General features: G+C 43.9%; 1 protein-coding gene across 3 annotated transcripts in view; it reads right to left on the bottom strand.

Annotated features, from left to right (window-relative positions):
• The window catches only part of tle2b (TLE family member 2, transcriptional corepressor b), a 73,228-nt gene extending 56,248 nt beyond the window's left edge, over window positions 1-16,980 (bottom strand). For all 3 annotated transcript variants that reach the window (XM_047586505.1, XM_047586507.1, XM_047586506.1), the window contains exons 1-3: window positions 16,115-16,980; window positions 5,973-6,070; window positions 3,786-3,849 (exon numbers count right to left, since the gene is read on the bottom strand). In XM_047586505.1, coding sequence (XP_047442461.1) covers window positions 3,786-3,849; window positions 5,973-6,070; window positions 16,115-16,138 — 186 coding nt within the window. In that variant the 5' untranslated portion in view covers window positions 16,139-16,980. The remainder of the gene's footprint in view (window positions 1-3,785; window positions 3,850-5,972; window positions 6,071-16,114) is intronic.
• Window positions 16,981-20,075: the final 3,095 nt, after the last annotated feature.

The raw sequence follows: 20,075 nt of genomic DNA, 5'->3' as shown, positions 1-20,075 counted from the left end.
AAAAAAAAAAGTCCTTATGCATCAGTTGTGTATAACCCTGTATAACTATCTCCCTATGTTCCAGTCCCTCGCCCTAGCATTTAAAGAGCTTAAAACTGATGAATAGTAGAGGCAGGAGCAGTGCAGCGTGGTGAGCAGAGCCCCAGCCGGTGGAAACAGGCCTCAGTGTGGATGACAGGCCTAACGAGCTAAATATAGCCTTCTGGGTTATCTCCTCTGTGGGCGCAGCGAGTCCGTTGTTGCTTCACATTATTTACGTGTCTGTGCGTGCACCCTCTTTCTCTCTATCTCTCTTTCTTTCATTTCACGCCCCCCCACACAAACACATCACTATCTCTTTCTCTTGCACTCTGGGTTGCATACTCTTCCTTTTATTCTCTCTCTTTCTCTCGCAGCATCTTTTTTTTTCACCCTCCATCGCTCCTCTCTGCAATTCTGTCCCCTGATATCTCTCACTTTCTCATTTCTTCTTCTCTCTCACTCCTTTTTAGCATTTTATCACTCTCTCTCTCTCTTTCCCCCCCTATTCCTCTTTTGTCTCGTCACTCTCTCCCTCCCTCCTTCTTTTCTCTTTATCTCTGCCTCTCTTTGTATCCCTCTCTCTGCAGCTCCCTGTTTTTTCTGTCTGACACTCTCCGAGCCTTTTTTCTCTCAAGCTATCTTTCCCTTTGAGCCTCTCTTTCTCCCCCCTCTCCCTCTCATTTTCTCTCCCCCTTTCCCTCCCTCTCATTTCTGAGCCATGAAGTAGCATAACACTGTTTTAGTCATCCACAACACCGCAGTGAGCCCTTGTTTAAATAATATAGCCCGGGGTTCTAACTGTCTGACGTGCCAACCTATATGGATATGTCATGAGCATCTGCAGCTCCGTGACCTCCCGCCATAGGGACCCGTTAAGGGCCAGAGTTTAATCTAAATGTACGGTGGAGGATACTCTTCTCCCCCATCCCCAGTTTGCCAATGGGGCAGTGGTCACAGAGGTTGACATTTAATATGCACAAAGTTCAATTAAATGTCACCCATTGCCCCTGTCTATGGAAAGACACAAAAATGCATCTAAGCTGGCGCGCCACTGCTTCTATTGTAAAAGAAAGGGCGGAGAGGATTTACAATAGAGAAGGTGGATGTTTGTCTGGGCTGTTTGCTCCACACTGTAATTCTGTGAAACCACGGCTAAAATGGGGAGTGCCTGAGATTAGTGAAGTGGGTGTTTTTGAAAATCTGTGGCTTTCAGGGTTTTCTTTTCTTTGTGTGTGTTCTCCGCTGCACTGTACCGCATTTATGTACACATGAAGCTTTGTGTGTTTTTCACATCGGGAGGCACAGTAAAGAATTGTTTTTCGTATAATTAGATCATATTTAAAAGATTTGTGTTTACCTAAGGAGGCTTGGGAGGAAGACCTCAGTGTCACAATAAGTGATGATAATTGGGAATCCTGCCTCACCGCCATCCACAGCTGCTCTATAACCGACACCGACTTATACATTTTGAAGTGACTCATAGACTGCATTCCCTTTACCCATCTGTCTCTCCAATATGCCCAAAATGTAAGTCAGCAGAAGGCACTCTGGGACACCTTTTCTGGTCTTGCCCCAAACTACATGTATTTTGGACAGATATCGTCAAGTGCCTCTCTAAAATGCGTGACTGTGTTATTTCACCAGATCCATACACTGGTATACTGGGCAAGTCTTTCAGCTCTAACCCCCCAAACTGAAGATAGTACAATACTGCATGTCACTGCAAAAAGGAATATTTTAACCCTTTGGAATTTTTCTTTTTTTTTTTTTTTAACGCAGCAGTGATTAACATATTGCATCTGGAGTTGATTCGACACAATATTTCTTGAACCTCTGCATCCTTTGACAAAATGTGGCAACCTTTCTTCTTATATCCATCAACACTGACCTGAGCAACTGCACACGTAACTCTGTGAATGGTCTCACTCAGTTAAGTTGACAGTGTGGACACTTATTTTGCGGTTGGAACTAAATACTCTGTTAATGCAACTAACTCGTATTTTCTATGAGCAAGTTCATGTGTTTGTCTTGGTGTGGGTTATATGAATTTGTTGCTGTGCTCTGTATTCTATTAACTGAAAGTTGTATTTATGAGCTCACCAAAACACCATAACCATATATATGTGAATGCAGCCACGTTTTCTGAAAACTGAAGCCGATGCGAATGAAGTGTGCAAAATGCAATACCGCTAAGGTTTTTAACTTCTCTCAAGAAATAGTGGATCCATAAACGTTCTCCACAAGTCATTATATTCACCTCTTTTCATCAGTGCGCTGGTGATCCTTCTCAAAATAAATCCAGGAGATGTCAGGCGTCAAAGAGAGGTGCGCTCGGAGGAACAAATACGTTTCTTGAGGAAGCTCAGCATCAGCAAGCTGACTTAGCAATGTCACGTATGCCATGCTCTCACTACAAGTGACAAACGTTACACAAACCACCAAGCGTGGCCAGCTACATTGTTGGAGAGTCTCCATTGACTCACCATTGTTGCTCAAACACTTGTTGACATTATGCAACTGGCGAAACAAAAACATGATTGGCTTTCACTTCTAACCCATCACTAAATGAATGTGCCCTGTAGACTGTTACTTTTTGCTGTTAATAAACACAGTTATTACACAGCATCATTTGTTAACTTGCAACCACGGGATTCCGGTCTAGCAGAAACCCTGAATGTATGCTTGATCTTAGAAATTCAAGATAAATACATTTTTTTCCTTCTTTCATTAGTTATGTGGTCCCATCTGAATGACTGTGAGCCTTATTAATAACTACTGCAATGCTAGACAGACTTATCACTGTCATCAGTCGCAAAAATCACTTTTAACAACAACAAAACTACAAAGGTATCTCTTTTGGAGGAAAAGTAAATGTGTCATTTTCAAAATATCTGGCACTTATTACATTGACACGGTCCTCATAAAGACACAAGAACAAGAATGTGTGTAAGTGCGGATGAATGAATGAGTTTGCGGTATCTCCTGTGTGTTTGTGTGTGTACGTGTGTTTATCGGTGAGCTTCTATATCCATTTGTCTGCCTGCCAGTTTGCCTGCCTGCTTCCCTCTTTCCCTCCGTCTCTCCCTCTTTCCTCCTATCCATCTGTGTGTCTATCTAGCTTACGGCCCTGATCCTGCCTGCTCTCCCAGGTTTATGAAATGCGAGCAGCTTAGCAGATGGTGCATATCGTATTCTGGTCGGCTCTGTGTGGGTTTTGTACCACAGACGAAGGCTTACAATACATGAGAGCCTTTAGTCGCACAGACACACCGACACGGAGAGCTCAGGCTGGTAGCACAGGAGAGGAAACGCCGAGAAAAACAAGGGCTAAGAAATATAGTATAGGAGGAAGGAGGAATAAAATATGGTGAGAGATATGGAAATAAGTATGCACTAAGTATGCGTTATGAAAAAACAAGACAAACAGTGAGACACAAAGGAAAAAACTCATCACAGCAAATGTTGCCGCGGCTACAATCATTGATATTGAAGATACTGGCCTCTGCATATGACTTGCTTGTAAGTGGATAAATAATAGATATTAGAGATAAGAGCGTTCGTCTACAGACGTTGAGTCTTGTCATTTCAGTATCATTTCATGGAGTCCACTTTTGTCAGTTTATAAAATGCATAAATTAGAGATGCTCTTACTACTTTTGAATGTAGAAAGTAAACTGAAAAGTGAACAGAGAGAGATGCCCTGGTCCTGGGTGTCCTGGTCAGACTAACAGATTTCCGCACCGTAGAATTGTGAATGGACTCACCATGATGTAGTGCCTCTGCATCTCAGTCTTCTCACTGGCCAGCTTCTCACACTCCAGCTTCAGGCTGCGCGAGGACGAAAGAGGACACACACATGGCTTAGACCTTTTATTTGCCAATTCATTTAAATTATTTCCACAGGACTCAAAAATTTCAAGGATCAAACTTTAGTTTAGGGCCCTGGAAGGATTTCTAGCCATAGGGATTAGATATCTCTTGCTGAAGTGACACCTTTATGGTATACCTTGGTCTCTACTACAATTCATCACACATAGTGCATGAGTGTCTAATTCCTTTTATTATGTTTATTTATTACGTCCCTGTGCAAACAGTTTTTTTTTAACTTATGATGAACAATGATGTGGTTTCTGTGAGTTGAGCATAATGGGAAAACCAGCAAACTGATGCAGTATCCCAATCAAGTAGCTTCTTCAATTCTAAATGACTGGTAGGGGACCGGTTGGGGGTCAAATCTGTGGTTGCTGCTCATGAGCAACTTAGACGAGTGGAAAAGCATTTTCGAGAAAACCATCAAGTCCAGTCGCCCTTGTTTCAGCCATTTTTGTTGCATCATTCTTTATTCGTGAAGTAGTCATGCGTTTAGAATATATCACATAATCTTTTGTTCCAATGTTTGAATATCAGATGGTTTATCATAATGTAAATCTATCGCATCATTCTGCATGTGTGTGGGTCCCTCAGATCCACCGGTCTAAACCTTGTAGCAAACTAGGGTTGCTCTTGTATCACAGCAGGCTGTTCAAACTGCCCACTGAGGTGTGAGCAGGAGGCTGGACTGTTTGTCTTTCTTAGCCAAGGTCACTTCTGGTCAGCCATATGACAACTTGATCATCAGTGACCTCTGGCTGTGGGCAATAAAAGACCTTAATCACCTAACAGTTCATTTAATATGATGGAAATTATAGAAAGATATATTTGTTTTATTTTATTGATGGCGGAACCTTTATTGACTTGTCTAATTACAGTATAGATTATAACAGAGGCAAGTTTATAGCTTTAGGTAATGATGGTGAGACTGAATTCAGCATGACAGGCCACAGCTATGGGTTTCCTATGTGCACCCATCGGGCATAACATTATGACCACCTTCCTAATATTGTCTAGGTCTCCCTTGTTCCTCCAAAACAGTTGTGACTTATCAGAGAATAGACATGGGTCTTCTGAGGGTGTCCTGTGGTGTCTGGAAACAGGATGTTGTTAGTGGGCGTCTTTGGGTCCTATGGGTTGAGGGGAGGGGGCTCTGTGGATCATCCCTCAGATACTTCATCAGTTTGGGAATCGAGTGAATTTAGAGGTCAGGTCAACACTTTGTGCTGTTTGTCTGTGTGTGTCGGTGTCAGGATGCATCCTGTTGCTGCCATTAAGGAGTGTCATTGCTATGGGGTGGGGGTGTCTGGCCTGGTATAGGTGGGTGCTACATGTTTAAGTAACATCCACATAAATGCCAGGTCAAAAAATTTCCTGAAAGAACACTGAATTGTCACAAGGTGGTTAATGTTATTTAATTCTCCTGTCAGTGGTTTAATGTTGTGGCTCATGTGTGTATTATGAGGTTTTGAAGTATAGTATTCCGACATGTTTAAGGTAAAAGGACAGCATGATATGATGATTATTGGCTGATATTATCAGCAAGTACCGCTATTATTTCTACAGCAAAGCAAGTGACAATCATATCAATTTCCCCAATGTAACCACATCATGAATGTGTGAATACATTTCTGTATGTACAGAACTGTCTATAACTGTCTCACTCACTTGAGTGAAAATGAATGCACTCTTATATAACAGTCCTGCACTAAATCTTGACTTCATGATTGCTATAATCAGTTGATGCTTAAACCGTTCAAAAAAAAAAAAAAAAAACCCTGTAATTCAACTATGATCATTTTGGAGGATGGAGTTTGTTGTGTAGTTACTGAATTGAGCACATAGGTGTGTCCGTTATTTACACCACCTAAAATGGCGCAGTCAATATAATGGCATAATAACATGTCTTGGCGCAATATAATATGCTTCCATACAGTATAAACCACGACCTCCACAATGAAAACACAGTTGAACAGTTGAGGAGATATGACTTAAGGCAGGTTTGTTGTATTAGGATGCATTCGTTTTCAGCAGTGTACCTAATGAACTAGCCATTTAGAGTTTGTGTCGTGTGTGTGTACCTGTGATATTGAGCCTGGAGGAACTGGAATTCCTCCTTGATACGGTCCAGAGTTTCCAGGACTGTGAACTTGAAAGACTGGCCAGGCTGCAAGGGGACCTGCACAGGAAAAATAGAGAGAGAGAACGGATGAAAAACAGATAATGAGGCATGAATGTGTGTGTGCGCCTGTTCAGGGGAAGACTGTATGCCCTGTGCCTTGTGCTGTATGTCTGCAGGTGCATGTGAACCTCTAAGCACCATACATTTGAGGGTGTGTGCGCATGAGTCTGTGTGTGTGTGTGTATGTGTGTGTGTGTCAGGGAGCAAAGCAAGGGGAGAAAAAAGCCAAGATGAAAGTGAGAGGGAAGGTCACTTCCCCTTCCCACACATCATAAAGCCTTGTCCTCTCTCTCTCTGTTCTCCTCCTCCACTAATGACTCTGCCTCCTTCCCTCCACTGCCCCCATCCTTTCTTCCACTCCCTCTCCCTCGCTTCCACATTAGCATCCTCTCCACTCTGCCAGGTTGCTAATGTATTCCAGCCTACAAAGAGCTGAGAAGGGAGGAAACATCAAATGAATAACTTATAGGGAATCACGGCACCGTCTCTCACCTGCTAAAAGCTATAGAAGACCCAACAAAACAATCCCCTCCCAGGGGTCCACCACCAGCCCTCCATGTCTGTCTAAAGCGCTTTCAACAACAGCCCTCCTCCTCTATAGTCTTCATGAAGTTTGAGAAACAAGGGCACTGTTGATGTTTTTGACGCTGTAGTTGTTTTGTTTGGAATTTGAGATAGAGTAAGCAGCAGTGGTAGGGTGTTTTTGAAATTGACGATTCCCAGGGGAGATTTTTCATGTAACAAAATAGAGCCTCCTTTGCATTCTTCTCCCTCTCCCTCACAGTTTGGATTGGCTAATATCCCCTCCCTGTGGGACTCCCACTGCCAGTCTAGGGAGGATACAGACTGTCAGGTGTCAAAGCCACTTTCCATCAGTAACTTAACTAAATCCAGATCCATGGTTCACAACAGGTGCGACGGGTCCAAAGTACATTTCCTCAGTCATGTCTACAACATTCATTCACTTTGACTAATACATGAGCTGCTTACTCCCAGTCACCACTCTTTGAACTGCACAGTCTCAACACACTGAGCTGCATAATTATAACATGATGCTGACACACCAGCGCCAACGTATAAATGCTTTCACCAGCAAAGCCTGAACAACTTTGATACAGTGCAACTTGTCGGCTTTCACCTTGCAATGTAACCTACTGTGACAATGAGACCTCCAGCCGAGCCAAGAGCATCAGAGCCGGCAACACAACCCAGATTCTTGCAGCAGTGGTGCAAACCATTCTTCCTCTATGTTTTCAGTCTGCATTACAAAGTCATGCAGAGAAGATTATGATTATCATCTGATGTGGCCATTCAGAACGGGTTCAAAGACACTATGATTTGTGATGGAAAATTCAGCGTTCTGTTCATGTGGTTATTTATACATCCGTCAGTTCATCTACTCATCCATCCGTCCAAACTGAGCTGCACTGTGCAGTCGCTACAGTGCAGCTGGGTGGCTATCGGGCCACAAGTACGGCTAAAAGATTGGCGGTTTCAGTGGCGGGGCTTCATTAGTCTAGACAAGCACAATTCAATTAGATTTCAATTAGTCCGACGGTGGAGGTCAGAGACGCGGTGGGTTTCCCAGTAATTAATCCGTGGAGCCGAGCTGAGCCCGAGCTAAACTGAGCTGAGGCAGGCATAGTGGGGACATCTAGATGGCTGGATGGGTACACTACACACAAACCCGCTGGGTGTGTGTGTCTGTGTGTGTGTGTGGGAGTTAGCGATTTGGGGGGTATGGGGGGGAGGGGGGTGTCTGCCAACAGATCCCCGCTGACCTTGATTCACACCACACACACACACACAGAGGGGGAGGGGAGGAGAGGAGGGAGGGGTGGGGGGAGAATAGATAGTGATCTGGCACACGCAGATACGCACGAACCCACCCGCGCAGCCATAAGCACACTGAAAACACAGAAACAAACAAACACAGCGCATGCAGATTCACACTTCACGTACACACACACCCGCAGAGGGAGGGCAGGGACACAGGGATGGACTGACGAGGGAAAGAGTCAGAAGAGACAGATTCTCATCTGACAGGCAGAGAGATGGATGGGCCGAGGGATGGAGGGAGTGATAGACTAGGCTGACATTCTTACAGAGAAATGAAAGAACGAGCAGAGAGACAGATGATGAAAGAGCGTGGTGGCTGCTGACTGAGAGAGATAGCCAGCCATTCATCCGTCTGACACTGAGGGGAAGAGGACGAAGAGAGAGAGAGAGAGAGAGAGAGGGAGACAGTCATGCTGTCTTTGCTGTAGTCAACACAGCCTTGTCGCTCTACCCTCTCTGTCCATAGGCCTGTGGTAATACTGCTCCCACCATCTGCTGCCATGCAGACATGAACACACGGACATGTGAATGCGCACAGACAAAGCGCTGCTGGCGCGTTACATCAGCAGCACTAAGTCATATAACAAAGCCCATAATCACAGATCAGGATTATACAAGAGATCTGCGAGTCACAACCGTCGCTGTCGTCCTATGTAGTGCACTGATGAGAGAGATTTGAATTCCTTTCATCCTTTGGACTAAAAGTCTTTCTTTTGATTTGCCAGTTGCACCTTTTTGAATGAGTTCCATAGACCCAGGAGCAATAAAACTTCTTATGAACAAAAAAAAAAAAATGCAAAAAATAGTTATGAGGTCCACAGGCAGAAGGAGAAATATTCCCCGCTTGAGTTAAGCTCTGCCTGTCAGGATAAAGAGACTAGTATAGAAAGCTGGTATCAAATTAGTTCACGCTTAATAACAAGAGACTTGGTGTCTTACATGAGCTGTGTGTGTACAGTTCTGCAGTGTTTACAAAGATGGAGGCATCAGCAAGTTGTGCCGTATGTCCACCAGGACAAACATTTGTTGTTGGAGTGTATGTGTGTTTCATCTCTCCTGTATTGTGACAGATGGCAGCACAGACTGTTAGGGGTCCAACAGTACGTCACAAAGGGCCAAAAAAACAGCCAAGCACCTCATGTGTTTTTGTGAGTATACATGTACATGTGTGTGTGTGTGTGTGTGTGTATGTGTCATATCATCCAGCATAGGGGATTGTGAAACCCAAAACTGATCCGGTTAATCTAGGAGTTGGAGGTGGAGGAGGGGGAGAGGAAGAGAGAGAAAGGTCAATACAGCATAAACACACGTAGACACACATACAGTACAGTACGTGTGCGGCAGCAGTCAATCACAATTTGGACTATCTGGCACGAGGGCAGAGAATTAGGGAGGATTATACGCGGGAGGAGGAAGGGGACAGGAGGGGGGCAGTGGGGATTGGGGGCTGTTTTACTGTATCATATATCAGGTTGGAGTTGAGACACACGGGCTGTGGTCCGTCTGTTGTCTGTGTTTAACTGCCTGTCAGTTGGACGCTTCAACTGTAAGACTTGATTAAAGTGACATGATCACGTGCAAGCGTGTTGGTAAAATGACGCTTCAGCCAAGATGATGATCACAGTCAGCGTAACGAAGAGGAAAATTATTCACTGCACATAATTTATCTGAGTTTAAGTGCCACCCTTGCCACAGTGTCCCGTAGAGTTTATATGTAACGCTACTCCAACTCCAATAACACACTTATGCATCCCACCGTTTTAAATCATTTCCAAAATTCTCAAAAACCATCTACGAATCTGTTTTACATCTGCGGTGCATTGCTACTCTTCTTTGCGAACCACTGCAGCTAAATGTCAGTCTGAAGTGTGAAATCAACTGCAGGATATGAATCACGCCATCATGCTTAGTACGTGCGTTCATTTAAGTGTGAACATTACCAATCCCATCGGCTATCGACTGCTGTCTTAGGCTGCGTGGGCCGGAGTCTGGTCACACACCATAACCAATCAAAGATTAGGATGCTACAAAGAACAGGGATGCACACATAAAAACAGCGTCCCTCTGACTTTTTTCTGTATTGCAGAGAACCTCTGACATAATCAGGCTCATTACCTTTTGATGGTATTACATGAAAAAAGCAGCACTGCCATTAATTGTGTGGTCAAAAAACATGTTTAAAACTACAGCTCTCAGAAAAGCTACAAACTTTATCTTTGATTAGTATTTTAAATGACATGGTAACAGTTTTGCTGTTTGCCATACTTACGACCAGAGAGGCTTCATCTCTTTCTTTTTTTTCCACATTCTGTTTGATTATTAGGTCAGTCTGCTCCTATTTGTCTCTGAGTCTGTCTGTCTGTCACATGGAAGTCTTCCCTTCAAGCAGCTGCCTGTTTTTCCACAACTGGCAGTGGCTGCACAAGAGAGGCAGCAACTGTGAAACAGATGCAGGTCTGGAAGTTATTGGGAAAGAAATGATTTTATCTGTCTGCTTGTCTTCTCCTTCTATCTATTTAGCCGCTGGCACACTTTCCACCAACACATGAGCATTCACTCCATGGAGGCAGGCATGCCTATGCATGGGTGTATTCATTACAACAAAACACCCACAAAATATTTTCTATTTCCTGTGCCCTTTCTCTTGTCACCTCATTCCTCCCTCCCTTCTCTCTTCTTTTTGTTTTTCCGTCTCACTCCCTTTGTTCTTTCTTTTGCCTGTGTCTCTCTGAGACAAGCAGAGACACATTCAGATAGCACATGAAATAATAATTGGCTGGTGAAATATTTAGGGAAAAGGCACATGAATAGATGAGAAATGCCAAGTGTGGCAGAGGAATGTCAGTGCCCCTTGTGTACACGTCTGAGTGTGTGTGTGTGTGCAAGTGTTTGTGTCTGGTGAAGTGAGCAGTGATGAACATAAGCAACTGCTCATTGGTTTGGGCTGTGTGCAGATGATAGACTGAAGAGAGGCTGGATGGAAGAATGGGAATGTGACTTACATACCAGCCCCCTTTTCATGAGCCTGGACAGTATGGTACGCACAGTTTTTGCTTCCACTTCCACTGGCCATTCAGCAGTCATGATAAACATTCATGACCAAACAAACATCTTTACTGTCAGTTCAGTATCACTATCACTAACCCTAACCCTAACCCTAACCCTAACCCTAACCCTAACCTTCAGTCAGTCACCAGCTAGCCAACTAGTCAAAAGTTGTTCAATCAGCCACCCGCGCCTCTAGTTAACAGGTCAGCAAGCTAGCCAGTTAATGCTGCAGCTTACTAGTCAGCCGCTAAATCAGCAGTGGATTACAAATCGGGGAAAGACTGGCAGCCAAATGAGTCTCTGGACTCCATCCAAGCCCCGCTCTGATCATTTCTTTTAACGGCAAAGAAAAGAACACAGGATTTGAGGATAGAAAATGGCCTGTTTTTAATCAGAGAGCAGAGTTAATCTGGGCTGATGCAGACGTCAGATCAGACTTTATTGGTTGCTTGTATGACTTTTTGTGTGTTCTGTGGTCGGTCTCGCTCCAGCTGTATTGTTGTTACTTGACTTCTTGCCATTTTAAAAAGGCTTTCTTTGAAATGCCGAACAGAATCAAACCTAAACAAGACAAGGACAGTCGAAAGGAGGGGAGGATGTCATCTGTGGGAGGCGACAAATATCCACTGTGCTGTTTACCGTACATGGCTTTCATTACAGCCACAAATGTTTGGGGAAAACAAACTGCCTGACACAGACGTACACCAAAAGAGACAGACAGGTCCAGTGTGTGCGAGAGGGAACGCCTCACATCTGCACGTCTAAGAAACTCTACACACACGCATTGGCAAGCACTCATTCAACACACACTAATAACTGGTTAAGTACTGCCACTGAGACAACAAAATTAAGCCCAAATTACATCTCATGCACATTAACGCACACGCATCAAAACCCAAGTTTAAGACACACGGTAACACTCTTAAAGGGTCCCTCATTAAGGAAACCCACGTGACTGCTGTGGCCAAATATTTGGCTTTAATTCGTTTACTCGGCCCTTTTCATGGCCAATAGGAGAAGGAAGCTCCACCTAAACACACACATGGATGATTATACACTTTGGTTGCAAGGATTTCTGTAAGTTTAACCACACACGCTGCCAGCATACACTCTTTGGCACATTTTCTTTTATGCTTCTCGTACCTCTCAAAACACATGCCTCCTAATAATAACAACCCAGCTGTTATATTAGTGTCATGACAAACATTTCCAAAGCAGCAACTGGCTAAATGATGTACGCACACAATAAGATAATAATTATCAGACGAATCTCCGCATGTATCTATAGTATTGTTGTGAATGTGGCATTGTTGCTATAGCTTTATTTAAACTGAAGCCCAAGGTCCACACTTCCCTCTCTTTCTCTTTCGAGCGTGCTCCGTCTCACTTTATTTGCACGCTTGCAGAATAAACTCTGTCTGATCCTCCAGTCTACAGCCACCGCAACTGCTGGGGCTGGCGAAAAATGTGTAGCGTACGCACAGAGCGACAGCTTAAAGTGTGCACGCAGGCCAACCTTTCCAGATTCTGCAGCTTTCTGTAAATGTGCAGGGGATAGAGCAGAAGGCCGCGCGTGAGGGGAGAAGTGTGCCCGTTTGTGCTGGTGTTGCTGCAGGATGATTAGGAAGACGTACTGCGTGCGTGTGCGCCAGTGTGTGCATTTGAGCGTAAGGGTGATCAGAATAGTGTGCAAGCTCACAGTTATTGACATCTCTGTTAGCCATGAAAACACACTCTAAATTCTCGGTGTCTCACTGGGGTGTGGCAGCTAATCAAGGGCTTGTACATTCACAGCAACAGTCGAGGTTGGACTGGGACCTTATTTATTGTTATTGTTGTTGGCACACAGTGAACATTCCCACACACATACACCCACTACCACACTGCTCTCCTTTCCCTCTCCTCTCCCAAATCAACACACATGCACGGACCTCCTTTAACGGCCACACACAAGTTCTTTTACAGGAACACAAAGACAAATACAAACACGCACAAAAGCTTCAGGCACCGTAGAGATTTAGATTCTTATCCATCACTCAAAATGAGCAGGGAGGTATCTGTTAAGTCCCAAACTAACCCTGCAGCTGGACAGTGACCCCACAAAGCAGCCAGAGTTGTTAAGGACTATCTTCAGAGACAAGAAGAACAAGAAGTCTTGCAACAAACTCCGGCAGAGCCCATATGTGGAGTGGGGTGTGGGGTTAGAGTACGTGACAAAAGACACTGAGATGTTCTGAAGCCACAGGGAGAACTGTGGCAAGAACTCCTAGATGCTTGGAGCAAAGCACCTGGTGAGTAGTTGTGCACCAAGGCAAGTTCAGCATAAAGGCCCTTAACAACGGACCTTAACGTCTCACTGGAAATAAAGTATATAAATCCACAGGGACAGACCCACATTTTCACACATCCACGTCGACAAACACAGCGCACAGCTAATACAAATATGTATGCACTTGCAAATAGAAGAGAGACACGTAAATGGAAAATCACACACCACAAAACTACACATTAAACAAACACACACCTCTCACACACACACACACACACACACAGTTCTGATAACGCTTCCCACAAAAATCCAGTGGAACCAATTACAGCTCTGCTCGCCTGGCAAATCAGCCCTCAGTTTTTAACCCTTTCCCACCCAGAGAGCAAGCAGAACAAAGTCTGAGTTTCTCTCTGATAAAACGAGAAAAACAACAAAGCCGTTCGAGCCTTGGATGCACACTTTATTTACACTGCAGACACCTTCCTTATCGCCTTCAAAGGGACACAGAGGGGCCGAGGAGAGCGGCATTCAAGGCACGGTGATGGAATTAGACCGTGATGTCCGACTGACTCCAGCAAGCATACATCAGGCCTTCAGCTAAATCAGCACAACACAAACGACAGGTATTTTACAAGGCTTCAGGCCATTTTCACACAAATTGTCATTTTTAAATAGACTTTCTTCTTTTCTTTTCAAGAGTCCCTGTGAGTGACATAAAAGAAGATGCTCGACAACAATTTCATCGGTGCCACTTTTCAGTCAAAGTCTCATTATCGTTGTGTAGTCATGCAGCTCTAAATAGAGACTATTTTGAAACGCGTGCAACCAAAAACAATATCCAACTTCAATCTTTAACAAAGTTGGTATTGTATTTTTACAGAGTGTGTAAGGGGGCTTCTGGTTTGGCTTCTGGTTTTATTTTCTGGCAACATGCACAGGACTGAAACAGATTACCTGGCTCAAGGAAAGTTCAGTTTCTTGACATATTGAGATGAATGGAAACTAATGAACAACACATGAAAAATTACAAGAATGTAAACAATGAACTGCAATCAATAAAGCTAACTTAATAAATTAAGCTAAGCTAAATTAATTACACTTGGAAAAACAACAAGACTGTAAAAAACTTTCAATAACAATTCCCTATTACATACACACTGGTATATGGATATTAATGTGTACACACACACACAATCTGTAACCACAAAAGCACACTAGTATGAATAAGCAGGCAAACACGCACATTCATGTGCAAACACACACACACAAACACAGTTCTGTGCACCCTCACACCTCTCCACAGATCACATTTCATAGCAACACTAGAAATAAAGTTCCACCGGCAGAGGAAGGAGGAGAGAGAAGGAAAGGAGAGAGGGAGAAAAACAGAAAAGAGGCAGAAAAGGCGAGATGGAGGCTATCGATCGGTTGGAGTTGGCTCAATCTGGGATTGAACTTTATCACAAACGCAGAGCATCGCAGCAGGAAGCTCTCTGATACGCCTCTAAAGGAGAGAACAGAGGAATGTTCACACTCTATTCTTCCTTCGTATCTCTCATTCATTCTCATTTCTCTTTCCACCCCCGGCCCTATCCCTTTTAAAGGATTCTTTCTCTCTTTTTTTTCTTGGTTCTTACATCTTTTACTTTCTCCCTTTGTTTTTCACTTCTCGCTTTCTCTGCCTTGTTTTCCAGCGGCTGGCTTATTAGCATTCCCTCTGTACATATAATTGATTCCTCATGCCTTCCTCTTGTGAAAATGTCATTCATAATTCTGTGTGATAGCTGGCTGGCTGGATGGATGGCTGGCTGGCTGAGTGGTTGGCTGGCTTGCTGGCTGACTGTGAAGCAAAGTGGCCACTGACCCATTTGTAGCAGATACAAAGAGACTGAAAAACAAATCTGATTATAGCAACCAGACCGGGGCCCCCGTGAAACGAATGGCCTAAGCCAGATTGAGCCTAAGCTGTCATTCATCCCTCAGTGTTTTTCAGTCTATGTGTTTAACCTTTATTTTACCCTGGGAGGTAAATTAGCAGCAAATTCTCACTGCTGACAGAGGGTGAAACTGAAGGAGGGAAGGGACTTTAAAGAGGCATTTAAGGGGAAGTACTTGCGCTCCCGCAACCTTTCTTAGTGGTAATGGAAATGAATTAAGTAGAATTAAACTATCAATTAAATGTGTGTGTGTGTGTGTGTGTGTGTGTGTGTGTGTGTGTGTGTGTGTGTGTGTGTGTGTGTGTGTGTGTGTGTGTGTGTGTTTGCTTAGCAACAAAAATGAGCAAATGGTCGGACAGAGCCTGGCACATAGACGCACACACACACTAATCTATTCTCAAACATATATTGTTATGCACTCCACACACACTGATGAATGTACAACAGTGCACACACACGTAAATGCATATACACACTCAGTTGAATGCCACCTACACAACCAACCATCAACAAGGTATCAAAGACACCTGGCTGCAGCTGACACGGACGGGAGGCATGCGTGTGTGTGTGTGTGTACATAACAGGGAACCTCTTAGCCCAAACACCCAACTTCCCTCAGGTCATGTCTCACTCCTCATGTTACAGTACAGTACCTATAACTACACAAGAGACGGGCCACGGAGACACGCTGAGAACGACAGACTGAAGGACATACACACAAAGACGTGGTGAGACGTGAAGACCAGAAGGAAGTAAAAGGAAGCAACGGCACGTAATGGGAGAAGTGCATGAGCGGGAGAGAAAGAGGCAGGTAGTGGTGGCAAGCTAAATCTGAGGCGTAAAAAGCCACAGAGACATTGGAGGTGAGAGGCGGACGTGGAGAGAGATGGAGAGACAGGCAGAGAAAGTGAGACAGACAGGAAAAAAGAGACATGAGGAGGTACTTACCGGATGCCTGCCCTGAGGGTACATGATCCCAGGAGAGGAGAGGCTGCCAGTCCGTTTGATGGCCAGGTTAGTCCCCTGGCCCTCCACTCCTCTGCCCTCCACCGGTTACACAGCCACACACACACACACACACACACACACAAACCCACACACTCTCACACTCAGTAAGTCCAGTCCCTGCTCCTTAGCCGGGGTGAGCACAGAAGTCTTCACTCTTCTATTTCTTCTGCTCTCTCTTTATCGCTTGATGTTGACGTATGACTGACGAACACTCAGTCCCTCGATTTGTTTATCCAACAATGTCATGATAAAATGGAGCGGCAGACTTCACCTCTTCCTCCTTTTCCTTCTTCTCTCCGTGAAGTCTCAGTTTGTCCTCTTGTCCTCGCCTTCGTCACAGTGACTCCTTCCCTTCTCCTCACCCTGTGTTCAGTCAAGGTCCACACGCAGTGACATGACACAGAGAATTTCATCCAGGCAGGCTCCCATCTTCTACTTCTCCTTCTCCTCCTCCTCCTCCTCCTCCTATCCTTGTGCCCCTTCACCCAACGGTCCAACAGCGAAACATACAAACACAAACACACACTCAGCTCGGTCAAATAGTCTTCTTCTGTGCTTTCCCTCCTCTTCACCCTCTCTCTGACACACTGAAGCCTCTTCCTTGACTGCTGCCGCAGAAAAGAAGGAGAAGAAGGAGAAGAAGAAGAAGAAGAAGAAGGAGGAGGAAGAGGGAGGGGAGAAGGAGAGAGAGAGAGAGCTTTGTTTTTAATCTAAATGTGGAAAAAAACGCAAGAGGAAAGCAGGAAAGAACAGCAGGTCAGTGGAGGATCCAGCGGGCTTTTCAGCAGCAAGCCCTAGACTGTAATATATTGTGCCTGTTGGCTTCAACACAAACACGACAGGCTGCTAAAGCTCCTCTTAAGGTGGAACTGAGTAGATAGAGACACCCAGTCACAGAGAGAGAGAGAGAGAGAGCGGGAGCGGGAGGAGAGAGAGGCAAGAGATGGATCCCTTTTCAATTGTGGTCAGACAGACAAAGCAATCAGTCATGCACAAAGACTCAGGCTCAAACTGATATGAATCGAGACTCAAACACACAGACGCTCCGACGCTCACACACAATTTCATGACAGCTCTGTGGACACGCTCAATATGCAGCACAAACACACACAGAGTAGCACATAATAGTTACCCAGAGTGATAAGTCTATTAGTCGCTTTACACCTCACATAAAAATGTGTCTTAGGTGGCTGGATCACATTTAATTGCCTACAAATCCAGGTGTGCTGCTGATATGGTTCCATAAAGCTCCTCAGGAAATGGTCTGAGAAGCCCTGCGTCCAGATGTTTGTCAAGTGCAAATGGGTCTCATTCCAAACCACAAATCCACACGGTATCGTTGGTCCTCACTATAAATAACTCACTGGTATAAATCCAGGTTAATCCAGTTAATGTTTGTAGAATAAAAACGGCAATTGTAGTTTACATTTTAAGCCTCATTCATTATTGGTTCACATGCAAACCTTCACAACAACACTGAAACAACTGGATCCACATCAGTGAATAAGTTCTTTAGAGCTATTCATTGTTAATGCTCACGCAGATTTTGACCTGAATATGATTGTTTACAAGCCAGCATCATCTATAATGAGTCTGCCTTAATCCGATTCTTATCAAGGACTTAGTGTGTACTGCTTGACTTTCAGTTCCTGAAAAGATTGTAAGACATCAGTCGCACATCGCAGAACAAAGCCGGTCCACATTTTAAATGTAGACCAACCACATTCAGGAGAGGCCGCCTCTGTACGACCATTCATAGCTTCCTAGCGTCAATGCTAACAGTAGCTCTTCAAGATTCCCTTTCTGCATGACAAATATGGACTACTGCCACCTGCTGGTCTGAGGAGATATTTCCTTTTACGCAGCTGTGGAATGTAGGCGCAACAAGTGCAAACCGGTCATTTGCTGTACTCTTTGCAGTGTGTGTTCAAGTGCAACATTTGGCCTAACCCTCACATTTGACAAAAACGACAAGAGAGGATGTCGGTCGGTTTGGTGCTAAGTACATTGACAGATGGAGCCTGATGGGGATCAGCCATTTTAATAAAGAACTATTTCATATAATGTGCTCATTTTGTAGTAAAATTAAAAGATTAATAATGTTGGTTTTGTTGATCTTTGTTTTGGAAGAAAACATTTCAGAATTGTACAGCGAAAACAATATATATCCCCTTTGGATGACTCAGACGTTTTCAGTTGAGCTGAGGATTAAATGTTTCTTTACTGTCTGATCTCTCAAGGCAAAAAAAAAAAAAAAAGATTTTTTTCCTTCTTAGCTCACTAGTTTCATATAAGAAGTGATATATTTTAGTCTTTCAGATACTGATTACTTTGGAATAAGTGATCAGTTACCCAACAGAAATCACTAGCCACCAAGAATCTGTTCCACGTAGAGAAACTCTTAACCTACAAACAGAAATTTCGAAGTAAACATATAATTTTGGGTACACAATCTGAAGAAATATTTGTCAAAATTGTGGTGCAGAAACACCACAGCAACACCCACTTAACACTAAGATGTCATCAAAACCAATACGTTGAATACCGGGAGGATTACCAGTGTTACAGCCCAGAAATATCCCTGCCACAGCAAGATAAAAACGTCCGTCTACCTACTTTTGACTGCTGGCCCCGGTGCACATGTTATTTACAGGAGCGCCCGGAATGGAGCAGGACCAACTAAGACGTGGAATTTAAATCTGTTCTACGTACTGTACTGCAGTCTGGCTCGGGTGTGTTTTGGTGCTGTTAATAATGAGTTTATCCAGGGCAGCTCTCCCTTTGAACTTGATCAAGCGACTATTAATCCGACACTGCAGAATCGGACACAGTCAGCCTTGGCAACCGTGGAGGGTTTCCACTAAGACAGAAACTACATTTGATAACTAGAGGGTTAGTCAGAGGGCAGCTCCAATGCCTCAATTAAGGTCACATACTGGCATCCTATTATCCACTGCAGTCTATTACCACACTACAGATCCTTTTCAGGAAACCTGAGGCTTCCTTATGCTCACTTCCACTGACGATTTCAACAAAACAACAAAAGCATACGTGACTGAAAGGTTTTCATTTGATTAATACATTTCAGACCATGTAATTAAATCAATCAACTTCATCCTCGACATGGCCATGTAACTTAAAGATTAAAAACATTTCCTTGAACATTCAATTACACTGTATTCAAGTAAATCCTCTCTGATATTTTCACTTCACAGGCTTACTGGCTCTGCTATGACCTTTAGCTTACAGTGACAAATGCTTGCTAATAGCATAACTCTCTGCTTGTGCTACTGATGCACTACATTTTTAAATGTCACAAATAAAGACTTCGCTGAAGTTAAACAAGGAGCAAAGACATTTCACCGAATGCACTTCACCATTTAGACATGTGTGCCTTTCCCTGTGATCCGATGAACCTATTCCAATTCCTATCATTCAGCTAGAAGAGGACTTGGGAATCTAAGGTCACTGGCTCAATATCCGTGCTTGAAATACCCTTGAGCAAGGCCCCCAATCCCTAAACTGCTCCCCTGGGCACGACTTGCATGGCTGCACACTACTCTGAATGTGTCACCAATCTTTGCGTGTACAAAAGGAGAGAACAAAACATTTTCGCACACTATGTGTGCATACAATGGAAACAATGAAAAATCAATGCGCTGGTGAACAAAAACAAAGTTTTGGAAGCTTTGCCACACGCTTTAAAGACTAAGAAATTAACAACAAACGGGGCACTAAAAGGGCTCTGACTGGTCAGGAATCAGTCAGGTTTCTCAGTCCATCCTCCATGATATTACTTTTGTGGCACTGATTGACTTACAGGCTTTGTAGAAATCATATGTGGAACCAGAAGGCATCAGCAGCCTCAGCATTACCCAAGTGCCAGCACCACTTTCTTGGT

The sequence above is a fragment of the Mugil cephalus genome, chromosome 6, assembly GCF_022458985.1.
Source record: "Mugil cephalus isolate CIBA_MC_2020 chromosome 6, CIBA_Mcephalus_1.1, whole genome shotgun sequence".
NCBI lineage: Eukaryota > Metazoa > Chordata > Actinopteri > Mugiliformes > Mugilidae > Mugil > Mugil cephalus.
This window is presented reverse-complemented; position numbering and strand designations above follow the sequence as displayed.